We start from the raw sequence: 18,181 nt of genomic DNA on the forward strand, positions 1-18,181 counted from the left end.
CATTAAATCCTTCCTGTCAAGAAAACTCTAGGTCCAAATGGCTTTCTTGGTTAATTCCATGAAACATTAAAAGAAATAATAATCTCACACAAAGTATTTCAGAAAATAGAGAAGGGAACACTTCACAACTCATTTTAGTAGCCAGTATAACCATAATATCAAAACATGACAAAGACATTGAAAAAAAAGAAAACCATGAAGCAAATCACTCATGAAAAAGGCAAACTTTTAAGTCAAATATCAGTAAGTAGAGTCCAACAATATATAATAAAGCTAATACATCATAATCAACTAATATTTATCTCAGAAATGCAAGGTTAATTCAACATTTAAAAATCAATGAATTCACCACAATTACAGAACAAAAAATGCTCATGTATTTGATATCACTCCAATAGATGCAGAAAAAGCATTTGACAAAATTCAACACTCAATCATGATTTAAAAAAAAAAAACTATGAAACAAGCTAGGATTAGAAAGGAACTTACATAACCTGCTAAAGGGCAGGTACAGAAAATCTACAGCTAATATCATAATTAATGGTGAAAGACTGAAGTTTTTACCCACAATATCAGAACCAAGACAAACAACCTAACTCACCCCTTCCATTCAACATTGAACTGAAAGTCTTAGACAGTAAAAGAAGGAAAATAAATTAAAACATGAGCTTGGAAAGGAAGATGTAAAAGTGTCCCTATTTTCAGGTGATAATCATTACTTATATGAAAAACCCTGAGAAACTTAAAAGAAAACTAATAGGTAGATTTAGCAGTGCCTCAGGATACAAAGTTAATGCACGAAAATCAATCACTAGCAACTTATACTAGCAATAAACAATCTAAAAATAAAATTTAAAAAACTTTATATTAGCAATGAAAATCAAAAAATAAAACTAAAACAATGTCATGTAAAACAGAATAAAAAACATCGAGTACTTAGGGATAAACTTAATGAAGGATTCCTATGACCTCTATGCTGAAAACTATACAATTCTGCTAAATGAAATTAAAGATCTAAGTAACTGCAGAAATATGCCATGTTCATGGGTTAGAAGGCTCACTATTGTTAAGATGTCAGTTCTCCTAAAATTGATCTACAGAGTCAACTGAACTCCAAACAAAATCCCAGTAGGCTTTTTTGTAAAAATTACAAACTGATTATAAAATGTATATGAAAATGCAAATGACCTAGAAGAGCAAAGTAATTTTTAAAAAGCAAAGTTGAAGAACTTATACTACCCGATTGAAGATTTACTGTAAAAACTACAGTAATAAAGATAGTATGGGTTTGCTAAAAGGATAATGTATTAACTATATTTTCTTAGTTTCTGTACCCTTGATGTTCTGGCAACTGGGGCTTAACTGATCCTGGAGAGACTGCCCCCTCCCCGTGATAGCTAATTCTAGAGATTAGGAAATAACTTGAACTTGAGGATGCCTTTCATATGCAAAACAGCCAATACACAGCCCATATCCACAACTACCTCTTTTACTGAGCTTTCACAGGTTGAGCCACTATCCCCATGCTCTAATCACTCCAGAGCCAGGTACCAAGCAAATGGGGACAGTCCCTGTACCTTAGAGCCCAGTGGAATTATTCAAACTAGCCAATCTTAAATCTGCCTAGCCTTCTGGCCCTGCCTAGTCCATTCCTTCCCACAAAACCTAAATAAAGGCTCTGGCCCATGCTTTCCCCTCACTCCTTCTAGATCCCAACAGACCTTGGTGCTTCCACATGTGTGATATGTGTGGCCCTGTATGGCGTGGTATGCCTCCGCCTCTTGGGAATTGTAACAAACTATCTTTCCAGTGGCAGTTGTCTCCTAATCTGTTGGCTTCATGAAACCTAAATAATAATAAAACCTATCTTTTAAAGCAGACAGACAAAAAGATTAAAATTGAACAGAAAAGAGAGACCAGATACAGGCTCATACACATAAAGTGAACTGATTTTGATAAACATATCAAGGAAATTCAATAGGAAAAAGAAAGCCTCTTCAACAAATGTTTCTGGAACAATTAGATATCAGTATTGAAAAATGAATCACAGACCTAACTGAAAAAGTTACAATGATAAAACTTATAGAAGAAAGTATGAGAAAATCTTTGTGCCTTGTGGTAGGCAAAGATTTCTTTTTTCTTTTTTTTTTTTTTTTTTTTTTTTTTGAGATGGAGTCTCACTCTGTCACCCAGGCTGGAGTACAGTGGCCAGATCTCGGCTCACTGCAAGCTCCACCTCACCGGTTTAGGCCATTCTCCTGCCTCAGCCTCCCGAGTAGCTGGGACTACAGGCGCCCACCACCTCGCCTGGCTAGTTTTTTTGTATTTTTTAGTAGAGACGGGGTTTCACCGTGTTAGCCAGGATGGTCTCGATCTCCTGACCTCATGATCCGCCCGTCTTGGCCTCCCAAAGTGCTGGGATTACAGGCTTGAGCCACAGCGCCCAGCCAGATTTCTTAAACAGATCGCAAAAGGTACTAACAATAAAACAGATGATAAATTGGACTTCATCAAAATTAAAATGTTTGCTCTTTGATGGGCACCAAAAAGAAAATGAAATTTCAAGCCACAGATTGGAACAAAATATTAGCAATACATATAGCTGGCAAAGGAGTTGTATCCAGTAAATATATTAAAAATCACTAATAAGAAGACAAACAACCTGACTAAAAAATGAGAAACATATGAGTAGATATTTCACACCAAAAAATGTTTATGGTCAATAAGCACATAAAAAGATGCTTAACATCATTATTCTCATAAGATAAATGCAACTTTAAATGATAACATCCACTATAATATCAAAAATAAAAGAGTTTGATGATAACAAGTGTTGACGAGGATGTGGAGCAACAGGAATCTTTATGTATTGCTGCTGGGAATGTAAAATGGTACAGCCAATTTGGAATACAGTTTGACAATTTCTTACAAAGGTAAGTATACACTTATTATATGACCTAACAGTTCCAATCTTAGGTATCTACCCAAGAAAAATGTAAACGTATGTTCACACAAAGACAGACCAGAATGTTCACTGCAGCTTCATTCATAATAACCAAATATTAACCACCTATAGGTGTAGAGATTAACAAATAGTAATATATTCATTCCATGAAATACTATTCATCATTCGAAAGGAATAAACCAGAGATATACTTAATAACATGGATGAATTGCAAAATGATTATGCTGAACAAATGAAGCCAGACCCAAAAGAGTATGTAAGGTATTATTCCATTTATATAAAACCCTAATAAAGACAAATCGAATCTAGAGTGACAAAAAGCATGTCAGTGGTTGCCTGGGGCTGTATGTATTGACTACAAGGGGCATGAGGGAGCATTCTGTATGAAGGAATGTTACATATCACAATAGGGGTGGTGGTTACACTGGTGTATACCTTTATCAAAACTCATCAAACTGTCCACTTAAAATAGATACACTTCATTCTGTGGAAATTCTCCCTTAATAAAATGGATTTTAAAAGAAGAAATGCTAAGTGATAGTGATCATAAAGTCAGAAGATGGGAGAGAGGCACTAGGCCATGGGAAGGTAGAGAGGAGTGAGGAATCTGAAGATGAACTTATAAAGGCAACGGGAGGTAAGGCTGGTTGTAGATGAGAGTTTGCTGGTACCTTAGAGTGAGAAGGTGAGAACAAAAGAAAGAATACAGTGCAAGAGTACTAGGAAGAACAGAAGCCAGGCAACCAACAGATTTTCAAAAAGTCAAATCCAGTAAAACCGAAATGTATGTGATAATAATCTAAGACTCTGGGGTGCGGTTTAAGGAATTACACATAAAAATGGGATGGAAGGAAAGAATATCCAAGAAAGCAAGACCTCTAGTGAGGAAGCCTGGTATATGATCCAGAGTATAGGAATTGGGGCAATTCTCCTGGAAGAAAGCCAAGCAAAGAAGACAGGTGATAACAGTAAGAGAAATAAAGGAAGAGAACAATTTGGCACCCGAGAGGCCAATGCTACCTATCCTCAAGCAATTTCTAAAGTTTCCAACCTTTAAGCAATAACAGCATTTTAAAGGCATCAGTCTTCCTTAGGGGGAAAAAAAAAAATTATTTCGTGTCCCCATCTGCCTGGGTCACACCCACTCACCTGAACAGCTCTGATGTGGGGCTTCCCCTTCCAATGTCCATGGCCCCTCTCCTTGCTCCAACTTGAAGATGACCTCTGGTTTGGGAACTTCAAACCCTGTTAACAGGACATGATAGAGAATTGGGTCCAGTAAATTGCTTTCCATTTGTTCTTTGGAGAAGTAACCACATTTCACTGGGAACTGAGTAATAATCACAGAGGTGAAAAGGGACTGAAGAATCTCAGACAAATCAAGGAGGACACCATAATACAGTTCAGATGTCCCAGATAGCTCAGTGGTGGTGAAGGGAAACACAACGAGGCTCTATATTGGTGTCCTAAGGCTGCTGTGACACAGTACCAAAACCTGGTGGCTTACAATAGAAATTTATTGTCTCTCATGTCTAAAGGCTAGAAACCCAAAATCAAAGTGTCAGCAGGGTCATGCTCTCTCTGATGGATCTAGGAGAGAACCCTTTCTAGCATCTTCTAGCTTCTAGAAGATGTCAGCACTCTTTGGCATTCCTTGGCTTGTGAATACATCACCCCAGTGACATGGCTGTCTTTTACCTGTGTATCTTCTCATTGTCTTCCCTCTACGCATGCTTGTAGCAGCAATACCCCAATTTCTGCCTTCACCTTCATATAGCATTCTCCCTGTGTCCAAATTTCCCCTTTTTATAAGGACACCAGTCAGATTACAGTAGGGCCCACCCTAATGACCTCGCTTTAACTTGATAATCAAGAGGTAACCTCTGTAAAGACTCTATTTCCAAATATGGTCACATTCGGAAGTATCGAGGGGTAGGATTTCCACATAGTTTTTGGGGAAGACAAAATTCTACCCACAAGAGTCTTCCCTCTAGTTCCCCAAAATTCATGTACTTCTCACATGCAAAATACATTCACCCCATCCCAACATCCTCCAAAGCCTTAGTCATTCTAACATCAACTCGTAAGTCAAAAATCACATCTCGACATTGTCAACTAAAAGTCTCAAATCTCATCATCTAATTCATCCAAATCAGTTGTGGATGAGACAGGATATAATTCATCCTGGGGAAAAATTCCTCTCTATCTGTGAACATATGAAACCAGACCACAAGTTATCTGCTTCCAAAATACAATGGTGGTACAGGCATAGGATAGATATTCCCATTCCAAAAGGGAGAAACTGGAATGAAAAAAGAGATCATGGGACCCAAGTCTGAAACCTAGCAGGGAAAATTTGATTAGATTTTAAGGCTTGTGAATAATCTCATTGGCTCCATGATCTGTCCTCTGAGCCCACTGGGTGGCAGGCAGCCCTGAGCCAGGAATGACGCCCTTCACTATTACCCCTAATGGTCCACTAGCAAAATTTTTGCTACCTGTCTCTGTGACCTTATGCTCTGCTGTTCTAGAGGTCTCAATTCCAAAGGGAGAAATACTTCCACCAGGAGACACACAATGATTCCACTAAACTAAAAGTTAAAACTCCCACCTGACCACTTCGGGTCCCTCGTGCTCTTGAATCAACTGGCAAACAAGGGAGTTATGGTTTTGGCTGGGGTAACTGATCATGGTTACCAAGGGGAATCCTTACATTGCCCAATTTTAGCAAGATTCCTGTTAAGTCAGTTTAGCTAGAATCCCCCAACCTCAATATCCAATCACATTTGATATCTGATCAAATTCCTGACCTATCCCCCACATAATATTCGATCACCCTCACCTGCCTTCTCCAAGAATCTTGTCAGGTCAGTTTAGTAACAATCCCCCTTTACCCCGATGTTTCCTCTTAACCATTTTCCATCTACTTGCCCCACTCTGCTCCTGGGCTATATTTATAAATCCCCACTCGTCTATGCTGTATTTGGAATTGAGCCCAGTTCTATACCAAAGTATCTTTTCCCCTATTGTAATAATTCTGAATAAAATCTATTTTCACCGCTTTAACTATTGTCCAGCTCTGGTTTTCTTTGACAGTTTTGGTGCCACAACTCGGATAAGATCATTGATCACTGGACCCCAGACTTCTCACCCAGAATCTGAAGTATGCACCTTCGAAGCCTTTGTCTTCACTCCTGACTAATTGGGGACCCATTGATGAGTCCAACTCCTGAGCCTCTGGATGACAGTCCATTGAAGCACAGTAAAGACAGATTTATATATATATATATATATTATTTTGAGACAGAGTCTCGCTCTGTCACCCAGGCTGGAGTGCAGTGGTACCATCTCGGCTCACTGCAACTTCTGCCTCCCAGGTTCAAGTGATTCTCATGCTAGAAGGTAGGTTAAAGTTCCAGGTAAGCAGCTGTTTACAAGAAAATAAGTTAGAGTCTCATGCAAGGAAAGGCTGGGTTAGTCTCCTAGACTTCTCTTTAAGAGGCTGGGTTCTGTATGGAACAGAAGCTGCGTCAGAGTCCCAAGTTTCTCTATTTAAAACCATAAAAGTACTAGTAGTTTAAAAACATGGGAACTTCTCAGTCTACCAAAACATCCCTTTTTGAACCCCTGCTGGCTATATGCTCCACCAACTCTACCTGTTTCCTGTCTTGTTGGCATGATATTACTAAGGATAGTTTGGAACTTCAAGGGCTTCCTTGGGAAAATTTACATCTCCCCCAACTGTCTCCTCCAAAACCTCTCCCTTCCCATTGCTTCTGCTCCTTCTTCCTTTTACCACCTTTGATCTTCCCTTTAAGCTCTCTTGAATCCTTTCATAGGTCCCTCTTCAAACCCCTACCTCTTCCACCCCTCTATTTGCCAGACCATTCCCTTCCTACTTCAGTCTCTTAACTCCCTATAATCACTTGAACTTTGGGACCCCTCCTCCCATCAGGGGCTCTCAAGAGACTGAGGGAACCCTGAAAGCAACCACCTGAGACTAAAAGAGAGAAAAAAAAACTAATTGGAAATAGACTGGACATTGAACCTTTAAATTCTTGAGTCTCCTTTGCCAGTAGAAGCAGCCCTTCTACCCCATCTGAGAAGATTAACCCTACTGTTCCTGAAGCACTTTCAGTGGCTTCTCCTGAGGTACTTGCCTTGACGGGCACTGCCGATTCCCTTAAGAGCCTATGCTCACCATCCTTCTTTGCTTTTAGACATATAACTGGACTCAAGTCAAAGCAGGTCCCAAAAGGTGAAGCACAAAGAATGACCCATGAGGATGTGCGTACACCAAAAGAACGGCACGATTCATTTAATTTATGCAGACAGATCTAGAGACTACACATGGATATGGATATTAAGGGTGTATGATAAAGGTGGAAGAAACAAAAAGTTGGATCAGGCTGAATTGATTGATATGGGCTCACAAAAAGTTGGATCAGGTTGAATTGATTGATATGGGCTTACTAAGCAGAGATTCTGAATTTGATATTGCTGCTGGAGGGATTAGAAAGGGCTCTAACAGTTTGGTTGGCTGGCTGGCTAAACATGGACCAAAAGGTGGCCTACACTAAATGAAGTTGAAATGCCAGAACTGCCTGGGTATTCTGCAGAGGAAGGTATCCAAAGAGGGGATTTATCATGTGAGACCTGTCCATCTACTCTGGGAGGGTCTAGAGGACACACCTGTCAGCACTGTGAGAAACAAATTTGTAAGGGGAGCTCAAGCATCCTTGAAGAGCTCTGAGTGCTCTTGTCTGTAGGCTGGAACTTACAGTGGGAACTGCAGCCACTGAGTAGGGAAACCTAAGTGCAATGGGGATAGTTGGATCCTGGGGTGGCAGGGGTTAAAGGGAGGTACTTAATCGCCAAATGCAAGGTGAACATGGGCTACCACAATAGACAGCAGAGTCAAAGCAACAATCAGAATAGTCTGATTCACAGAGACCTATGGCATTGGCTAGTTGATCATGGTGTTCTGAGAAAAGAAACAGACAGGCAGTCTACACAATAGTAAGTTGATCTGTATAAGCAGAGGAGTTCTAGGTCAAGTGAACAAAACTCTAACTTGAATCATAAAAGCACAAAGTCACAGCCCTTCAGTCAATTCCCAGACTTGAGCCTATTTACAGACTCAGACCCAGAACCCCTTGAATGAAGGGGAAGCCAGGTTCCCTTAGGGAAGGACCCTGGTACACTGCCAAAAACTTATACTATGAAATCTTTCTCCCAGTGTTCCCCAAAGGGACCTATGGCCTTTTTATCAAGATAACTAGGTATTGGGAAAAAGAACAATCAGACATTTTGGGAATTACTGGACACTGGCTCTGAACTGCCACTAATTCCAGGAGACCCCAAACACCACTATGGTCCACCAGTCAGGGTAGGACCTTACAGAAGTGTAGTGGTTAATGGAGTTTTAGTTGAGGTCCATCTCACAGTGCATCCAGCGGGTCCCTGAACCTATCCTGTGGTTATTTCCCCAGTTCCTGAATACATAATTGGAAGGACATATTCAGTAACTAGCAGAATCCCCACATTGGTTCCCTGACCTGTGGAATGAGGGTTACTATGGTGGGGAAGGCCAAGTGGAAGCCACTAGAGCTGCCTCTGCCTAGGAAAATCGTAAACCAAAAGCAATACCACATTCCTGGAGGGACTGCGGAAATCAATGCTACCATCAGGGATATGAGGGATGCAGGTATGGTGATTCCCACCACATCCCCATTCACCTTTCCTATTTGGCCTGTGCAGAAAATAGACGGCTTTTGAAGAATGACACATTACTATAAACGTCACCAAGTGGTGACTCTAATTACACTTGCTCTTCAAAATGTGGTTTCATTGCTTGAGCAAATTAACATATTCCCTGGTACCCAGTATGCAGCTATTGATCTGGCAAATTTTTTTTTGTGATACTTGTTAGTAAAGACCACTAGAAGCAGTTTGGTTTTGGCTGGCAAGGCCAGCTATACACCTGTACTGTCCTACCTCAGAGGTATATCAACTCTCCAGACCTATGTCATTATTTAGTCTGCAGGCATCTTGATCACCTTTCCCTTCCACAAGATATCACACTGGTCCATGACATTAATGAGATAATGCTGATTGGACCTAGTGAGCAAGAAGCAGCAACTATGCTAGACTTATGGGTAAGATATTTACATATCAGAGTGGGAAATAAATCTGAAAAAAATTTAAGGGCCTTACACCTCAGGGAAATTTCTAGGGGTTCAGTGGTACAGGGCATGTCAAGATATCCCTTCTAAGGTGAAGCAAAAGCTGTTGTACCTTCCTATAAGGAAAAAAAAAAAGGCACAATGCCTACTGGGCCTCTTTGGATTTTGGAGGTAACACATTCCTGATTTGGGTAAAGCTACTCTGGTCCATTTACCAAGTTATCCAAAAAGTAGCTAGTTTTCAATGGGGCCCAGAACAAGAGAAGACTCTACAACAGATCCAGGCTGCTGTGCAAGCTGCTCTGCCACTTGGACCATAGGATCCAGCAGATCCAATGGTGCTTGAAGTGACAGTGGCAGATGGGGATGCTGTTTGGAGCCTTTGGCAATCCCTTATAGGTGAATCACAGTGCAGATCTTTAGGATTTGGGAACAAAGTCCTGCCATCCTCTAGTAGTGGATAACTACTCTCCTTTTGAGAAACACTTTTTGGCTTGCTATCGGACCAGAATTTACTCACCCACTGAATTTAAGCATATTAGTTAGTGGGGAAGAAACTTAACAAGGATTTCCTCAGTAACAGCAAGTGAACATGGAAGAGCTCAGTGCTGAACCTCTGCCCCACAGTGGGGGTGCTGGAAATGTGGCATAGAGAAGACCCACTCCCCACTGCTGCTCATAGCACCCAAGTCCTTCTGATTGAGGCCCAACCTGTTGATGGTCTGAGGCCAGCAGCAGGCTCTGGTGCACTGGGCCTGGGCATTATTGGGGCCATGTTGCTTGAGAATGTACCCCAAAGTGGGTAGTAAACTCTATCTACTAAGGCTAAATACCTATACAAAATTGACAGTCAACAAGAACCATAAGGGAAAGTTAAAAAGATATATATATTTGGTCTTCATCACCTGATATGGTTTGGATCTGTGTCCCCTATAAATCTCATGTCAAATTGTAATCCCCAGTGTTGGAGATGGGGCCTGGTGGGAGGTGACTGGATCATGGGGCAGATTTGTCATGAATGGGTTAGCACCATCCCCTTGGTGCTGTTCTCATGATAGTGAGTGAGTTCTCACGAGATCTGGTTGTTTAAAGGTATGCAGCACCTCCCCCTCACTCTTACTCTTGCTCCCACCATGTAATATGCTTGCTTCCCCTTTGCCTTCTGCCATGATTGGAAGCTTCCTGAGGCCTCCTCAGAAGCAGGAGCCACTATGCTTCCTTTACAGCCTGCAGAACCATGAGCCAATTAAACCTCTTTTCTTTATAAATTACCCAGTCTCAGGTATTTCTTTATAGCAATGTGAGAACAAACGGACTAATACATGGTGTAACCTCAGATCAGACATAGTAACCTTGGCCCTGCCCCCTCAGCCCTGAAAACAAAGAGATGGTCCTGTTCTCTGAAACTAAGGAGGCAATGGGTCCCCCCATCTCGTCAGCCTGTGCCTTTAGGGCCTGTGGTGGCAGCTACAGCCCTACTAGCTTCTGAACTATCCTCAAAGTCATTCTTCCCTTTTCTTGAAGGATAACACATGATCACAGTCAAAACAGCTTTACCATCACATTTCCTGCTTATAGAATCCCAGAAGTCCAAGAGCCTTCCTTCATTTTCTCCTGTCTCTGTCCCCTTCAGTCCAACCTGGAGGCATTTCTAGTGAGACAGTTGATTGGATCCACAAGTCACATACCTAATCTCTTTAGTAATTGGTTGTCCAGACACACCCTTGGTGTGTTCTTTCCAGAGTACACTTTCTGAATTTTTGCCATATGGATAGGCTGAAAATTTTCTATATCTTCAAGTTCTGGTACCTTTTTCCTAACAATTCTTTCTTCAATTTATCTCTTTCTTCTCACATTTTACTATAAGCAGCACAGAGAAACCAGGCTGTGCTTTCAACACTGCTTGGAAATCTCCTCAGCTAAATATTCAGGTTCATCACATACAAGTTCTACTTTTCACCCAACAGAATGCAATTCAGCCATGTTCTCTGGTATTTTATAACAAGGATCGCTTTTCTTCCAGTTTGCAATAATATGTTCCTTATTCCTATCTGAGATCTCACTAAAAGTACCTTTAACATTCATGTTTCTACCAATAGTCTCGTTAAGGCAATCTAGGCTTTTTCTGTCAAGCATATCAAATCCCAGCCCCTAGCTCCAGCCTCTACCCATTACCCAATTCCAAAGCCACTTTCACATTTTTAAGGTATTGATCACAGCTGCACCCCATTTCCAAGTATAAAACTCTGTATTAGTTTCCTAGGGCTGTTATAACAAAGTACCACAAACTAGGGGGCTCAAAACAACAGAAATTTATTGTCTCACAGTTCTGGAGGCCAGAACTCCAAAACCAAGGTGTTAGCAGGGCCATACTCTCTTTGAAGGTGCTAGGGAAGGAACTGTTCCAGGCCTCTCTGAGATTCTGGTGGCCTCAAGTGTTTCTTGGCTTACAGATATATCATTCTAGTCACATTCCATCTTCTCCCTGTGTATCTTCATATTGTCTTCCCTCTGTGTGTGTGTGTGTATGTATGTGTGCGCATGTGTCTGTGTCCAGTTTTCTCCTTTTTATAAGGACACCAATTATATTAGATTAAAGCCTACCCTAATGATCTCATTTTAGCTTGATTACTTCTGTAAAGACTCTATTTCCAAACAAGGTCACATTCTGGGGGACTGGGAGATTAGGACTTCAATATATTTTATTTGGGGGACACAATTTAACCCGTAACAGGCTCCTCACAACTTCACAGGATGGTTGTCCTTACCTACTGAGAGCAGGTGGCTGTAGTTCTCCAACATTACATCCTGGTACAGGCGTCTTTGTGTAGAGTCCAGTTGCTGCCACTCCTCTCTGCTGAAGTCCACAGTCACATCCTCAAATGACACTGATACCTGTAACAACACAATCTTGTTCAAGGCAACATGATCAGCACTGGAGGATGGAGAGAAGACAGATAGGAAGTTCTTTTTAATACTTTTTCATCATAATATACCATATGGTATGCCCATTAAATACTTAGTGTGTGTATATACATATATATACACACACATACACACACACACATAATATTGTGTAGAATATAAAAATCTAATCATAAATTCCTGCTATTATGTATGACATTTAGTCTTTCATTTATTTAAAATTATCATTTTTAGTAAGGATTTGACCTTGATCCTATTTTGTTGCTCATGTTTATGAGAAATTTGTGCTCTATAACTTTTAGAGGGAAGCACATATATCCCCTCCATCCCAATTTTTAACAATTTCACATAGCTCCCTCTCCTGTTGCTTTCATTTACTCTTCAAAAATACTGCCTTTTTCTCTTGATGTCCTTTTATTGCTCATTTCTAATTTAATTCCGTGGTGCTCAGAAAGTATACTCTGTATGATTTCAACATATGGTCTATCTAGGATAATGGTCCATGTCTCCCTGAAAAGAATATATATTTGGCTATTGATGGCTGTAGTCTTCCGTAATATATAAATCAAGTTGGTTGAGTGTTGTTGACATTTCCTATCGCATTACTGATTTGTTTTCTACTTGTTTAATCACTTATTTGTCAAGATTTTGGTAAAAACTGACAAATGTTAAAGTTTGTATGGCTATGTGAAGGACCCAGAATACCCAAAAGCAAGAAAAAGTATGAAGGATTTATACCCCCTAATGTTAAGATTTACTGTAAAGCTACAGTATTTCCGGCAGTATGGGACGATGTAAGCACAGACAGATATATCATTAGAACAGAATAAAGTCCAGAAACAGACCCACACATATACGGACAATTGTTTTTTGACAAAAGTGCCAATGTGATTCAATGGGCAAAAGGGAAGTCTTTTCAACAAATTGTGTTGAAAGAGATAGATATCAGTATTAGGAAAAAAACACAAACCTTGACCCACCCCTCAAACCATATACAAACATTAACAAAAATTAAGTTTCAGTATGACTGCATTGCTTTTATCAGACCAACCTTCATACACATAACAACTATAAACTCTGAACAAAAAATATTAAGATACTAAGGAGCAACCCAAATCAGGCATCTATGGGAGGACAGCTGACACTTCGAAGAAAGGCTGGCACTTTAGCTTGTGAATAGGCCCAGTCAGTGCCATGTGGGACAACTACAATTCCAAGAGAAGTGGTACATGCTTGTGGTCCCAGCTACTTGGGAGGCTGAGGCGGGAGGACTGATTAAACCTGAGAGGTCAAGGCTGCAGTGAGCTATGATTGCGCCACTGCACTCCAGCCTGGGGAACAGAGCAAGACCCTGTCTCAAAAAAAAAAAAAAAAAAAAGAGAAAGAGAAGAAAAGAAAACTACCAGTGTTACTGATTTGAAGAATCGAAGGGGAGTTCTGCAGTCATCACTATCATTGGAAAATCAAGGGGGAATCCAGAAAGGCATTGAAAGAGAGAAGGGTGCCTAAATTCTGTGATGAACTCTGCCCAGATCTCTGGTTGACCAGCTAAATGAACTGAAATTTGAGCTACCATATACCACAGAGAAAACATTTCCTAGTTTGAGTCTAGCCAAGTTAAGTGCTCCCTATACAAAGCAAAACAAAAAATAATCAACAATAGTCAGAGGAATTAAATAGAATCAAGCATCTCTAATATATGTTTCACAACAAAGATACAATCCAAAACAACTCAAGAGAGACACAGAAAGGTGTGGAGAGAAAGGGAAGAGGCTCAAGAGAAAATGCACTCAGAGACTGACCTGAGGTGATCCAGATGCTAGAATTAGCAGAAAAGCACTTTAAATCAGTTAGTTATAATTATGCTGAAAAACATACAAATATGTTCATAATGAACGAATACATAGGATAGGCCAACTGAGAAATATAAACTATTAAAAAAACTGAAAAATACAATCTGAAACTAAAAAGTTCACTGGATGGGCTTGACAGAAGAATACGGATAACTGAAGGAAGAGGTAATTAACTTAAAGATAGACTAACAGAAATTATCCAATCTGAAAAGCAGCGAGAACAAAATTGAAAATAAAAACAAATAGAGTCTCAGGGATGATGCTATGGTTTGAATGTTTGTTATCCCTCTGAAATTTATGTTGAAACTTAATCCCAGTGCAACAGTATTAAGAGGTATGGCCTTTAGGAGGTATTTAGGTCATGAGGGCTCGTGAATGGGTTAGTGTTCTTTTAAAAGGGCTGGAGGGAACTAGCTACATCCTTTCTTTTTGACCTTCCACCCTTTCCACCATATGAGGACACAGAATTCATCCCCTCTGGAGGACACAGCAACAAGGCGCCATCTTGGAAGCAGAGAGCAGCCCTCACTGGACACCTAAGCTGCTGGTGCCTTTATCTTGGACTTTTCAGCCTCCAGAACTGTGAGAAATACATTTCTATTGTTTATAAGATACCCAATCTCAGGGATGTTGTTACAGTAGGACAAACAGACTAAGACAGATGAGTAAGACAAAAATCAAAAGATCTAACATACATGCAATTTAAGACCCAGAAGGGGAGAAGGGCAGAAAAGACATTTTTAAAAATAATGTGCAGAAATTTCTCAAATTTGGTGAAAGACATACATTTATAGATTCAATAAGTTTTGCAAATTCCAAACAGAATAATACACATAAAACCATTCCTAGGAGCATCATAGTCAAACTATTAGAACCAAAGAAGACAAGATTTTAAAAGCAGCTGGAAAAGCAAAAAACAAACAAAAACCCCCCACAAATATTACACACAGAGAAATGGTGATTCAAGTGACCACTTACTGCTCAACAGAAGAAGTGGAGGCTAAAATACAGTTGGATGGTACTTTTAAAATGCTGAAGAAAATAAAGTATTATCTGGCTGGTTAAATGTTAGGAGTTCTTTGATTAGGTCTCAAGGCCTAGGAATAATTCTTCATGGCTTTTGGCTGCACACTCTGGGTTCTTGGCATCACCATCTGAGTCATCCTTCCTTTTTCATGAAAGGCAACAAAAGAATTTGCTCAACCTGCTTCCTGTCAGAAGAATTTTGGGGGGCTAACATGTTTTCACATTTTTTATTGTTTATATCCCTTTCAGTCCAAAGTGGTAGTATTTCTGCTAATACAGTTTGCTCTAAAATTTTATTTTCTGTGAATCTCACTGGGTTCACTCCATTAGATAAAAGCTGTACCCATAGATCTCTCTGAAATTAAAATTTAGGATTTCTCTAATGTTCTCCTTAAAATCTTTTCCAGCCTCCACCAACTTCTCAGTTTGAAGGACACTCCTGCATTTTCAGGCTGCCCCATTTCCAGTACCAAAAATCTGTGTTAAATCACTCTAAAACTTAGTAAGTTAAAACAACTGAATCACTCAGCACAACAGCCTGCAAGAAACTGAATCTTACCAACAATTACTTGGGTAAGCTTGGAAGTGGATCCTTCCCTAGTCAATCTTCAAGATGAATGTAGCCCCAGCCAACATGGACTACAGCCTTGTGAGAGACCCTGAGTGAGAGGACCCATCTAAGCCACAACTGGATTCCTGACCCACAGAAACTGTGAGGTAATAGATGAGGGCAGCTCACAACACGGCAGCTTCCTTCATCAGAGCAAGGGAGAAGAGCCAGAGAGAATATGCCAGCAAGCTATCTTACAATCTCTTTTTTTTTTTTTTTTTCCGCTCTGTCGCCCAGGCTGGAGTGCAGTGGTGTGATCTCAGCTCACTGCAAACTGCGCCTCCCGGGTTCAGGCAATTCTCTGCCTCAGCCTCCCAAGCACCTGGGATCACAGGCGCCCCCCACCACGCCCAGTTAATTTTTGTATTTTTAGTAAAGACGGGGTTTCACCATCTTGGCCAGGCTGGTCTTGAACTCCTGACCTCATGATCCACCTGCCTTGGCCTCCCAAAGTGCTGGGATTACAGGCGTGAGCCACCACGCCCAGCCACAATCTCTTATAACCTAACCTCAGAAGGGCCATCCCATCACTTTTGCCATATTCTATTTATTAGAAGCAAGTCACTAGGTCCAGCCCATACACAAAGGGAAGTGGATTACACAAAGGTGTGAATACTGGGTAGTGGGGATCACTGAGAGCCATTTTAGAAGGCTGCTTACTACAATGTATCAGAATTTGTGAGAAGCAGATAAAAGACAAATTTAGAAGGGAATTTATAGCTTTAAACACTTATATTACAAAAGTCTAAATCAGTGTCCTAAAATTTACCCTCAAGGAGCCATTAGCTAATAGAAAATGAAGGACCAAATAAACCTAAAGGAAGTAAAAGAAAGGAAATACTAAAGAACAGAAATAGAAAACAAATCATAGAAAAAGTTAACAAAAAATTAACTTGAGCTAGATTATAGACCTAAACATAAAAGCTGAAACTAAAAATGCCCTACAAGGAAATGTAAGAGGGTATCTTTGCAACCTTGACATAAGCATGGATTTCTTGACATAGTACAAAAAACCCCAGCCATAACAGAAAATCTTCAAAAACTGGACCTTATCAAAATTAAAACTTATGCTCATCAAAAGACACTATTGGGAAAATGAAAAGTCAAGCCACATATACAAAACACCCATATTAAGAATGTAGAAAGAACTCCTAGAAAGTAATAAGAAAAAGACATATAGCCCAATTTTTTTTAATGAGCAAAATACTTGAGTAGACACAAAAAAGATATACAAATGGCCAACAAAGCACATGAAAAGATATTCACCATCATTAGTTGTAAGGGAAATGCAATTTAAGCTATATTGAGAAAGCACTAGACACTCACTAGAAAAGCTAAAATTAAAAAGAAACTCAAAAATTGCTGGTGGGAATGTAAAACCAAGCCATCACTTTGGAAACTTGTTTGACAATTTCTTTTTTTGTTTTTTGAGACAGAGTCTTGCTCTGTCACCCAGGCTGGAGGCAGTGGTGCGATCTTGGCTCACTGCAACCTCTGCCTCCCAGGTTCAAGGGATTCTCGTACCTCAGCCTCCCTAGTAGCTGGGATTACAGGCATGTGCCACCACACCCAGGTAATTTTTGTATTTTTAGTAGAGACAGAATTTTGTCATGTTGGCCAGGCTGGTTTTGAACTCCTGGCCTCAAGTGATCCGCTCACCTCAGCCTCCCAAAGTGTGGGATCACAGGCCTGAGCCACTGTGCCGGACCTTGTTTGACAGTTTCTAATAAAGTTAAACATATATCTACCATATAATTTAGCAATTCCATTTCTTAGTAGTTACTAAAAAGAAATGAAAACATACATCCTCAGAAAACTTCTATAAGAATGCCCATAGCAGGCTTGATTCATGATAATCAGAAACTAGACACATTCCAAATGTTCATCAACACATGAATATCTACACAAATTGTGGTGTCTTCATGCAATGGAATACTCAGCAACAAAAAAGGAAAAATCCACGGATAGACACAACAACCTGGATGAATCTCAAAAGCATTATGCTATTTTACAAACAGAAGCCAAACACTGAAGTCAGATACAGATGGTAGGATTCCATTACAAAGATAGGACAATCAAGAATTTTAATCTACAGGGATTAACATTAATCTACAGGGATTTTAATCTACAGGGGTTAAACCTTAACAATGGTTGTTGCCTCAAGGGGAGAATAGTGACTGGTCAAGAGGGAACTTTCTACATTTTAATTTGTATGCTGGCTACATGGGTATGTATATATATGTACATATATGTGTGCATATGGGTGTGTGTATATATATATATGTACATATATAAACACACCCACATATACTTGTCAAAACTCATCAAACTATACATTTAAGATCTGGGCAATTCAGTATATTTCAAATATAACTCAATTTCAAAAACCACAAAAAACAAAAGGACATGTTAGAAACATATTCAAGAGACTGGGTGTGGTAGCTCATGCCTATAATCCCAGCACTTTGGGAGGATTGCTTGAGGCCAGAAGCTCAAGACTAGGCTGGGCAACACAGTGAGACCCTATCTCTAAAAAAATTTAAAAATTAGCCAGGCATGGTGGTATAAGCCTGTAGTCCCAATTGCCTGGAAGGCTGAGGAGGGAGGATCGTTTGAG

The 18,181-nt window shown here is 40.0% G+C and overlaps 1 protein-coding gene across 5 annotated transcripts in view; it reads right to left on the minus strand.

The window, feature by feature from the left end:
- ZNF81 (zinc finger protein 81) overlaps positions 1-18,181 on the minus strand; it is a 95,749-nt gene that overhangs the window by 16,293 nt on the left and 61,275 nt on the right. For all 5 annotated transcript variants that reach the window (XM_003917646.4, XM_021932576.2, XM_031660943.1 and 2 more), the window contains 2 exons: positions 11,919-12,045; positions 4,115-4,210 (listed from right to left, as the gene is read on the minus strand). In XM_003917646.4, coding sequence (XP_003917695.1) covers positions 4,115-4,210; positions 11,919-12,045 — 223 coding nt within the window. The remainder of the gene's footprint in view (positions 1-4,114; positions 4,211-11,918; positions 12,046-18,181) is intronic.

The sequence above is a fragment of the Papio anubis genome, chromosome X (genome assembly GCF_008728515.1).
Source record: "Papio anubis isolate 15944 chromosome X, Panubis1.0, whole genome shotgun sequence".
NCBI classification, from domain to species: domain Eukaryota; kingdom Metazoa; phylum Chordata; class Mammalia; order Primates; family Cercopithecidae; genus Papio; species Papio anubis.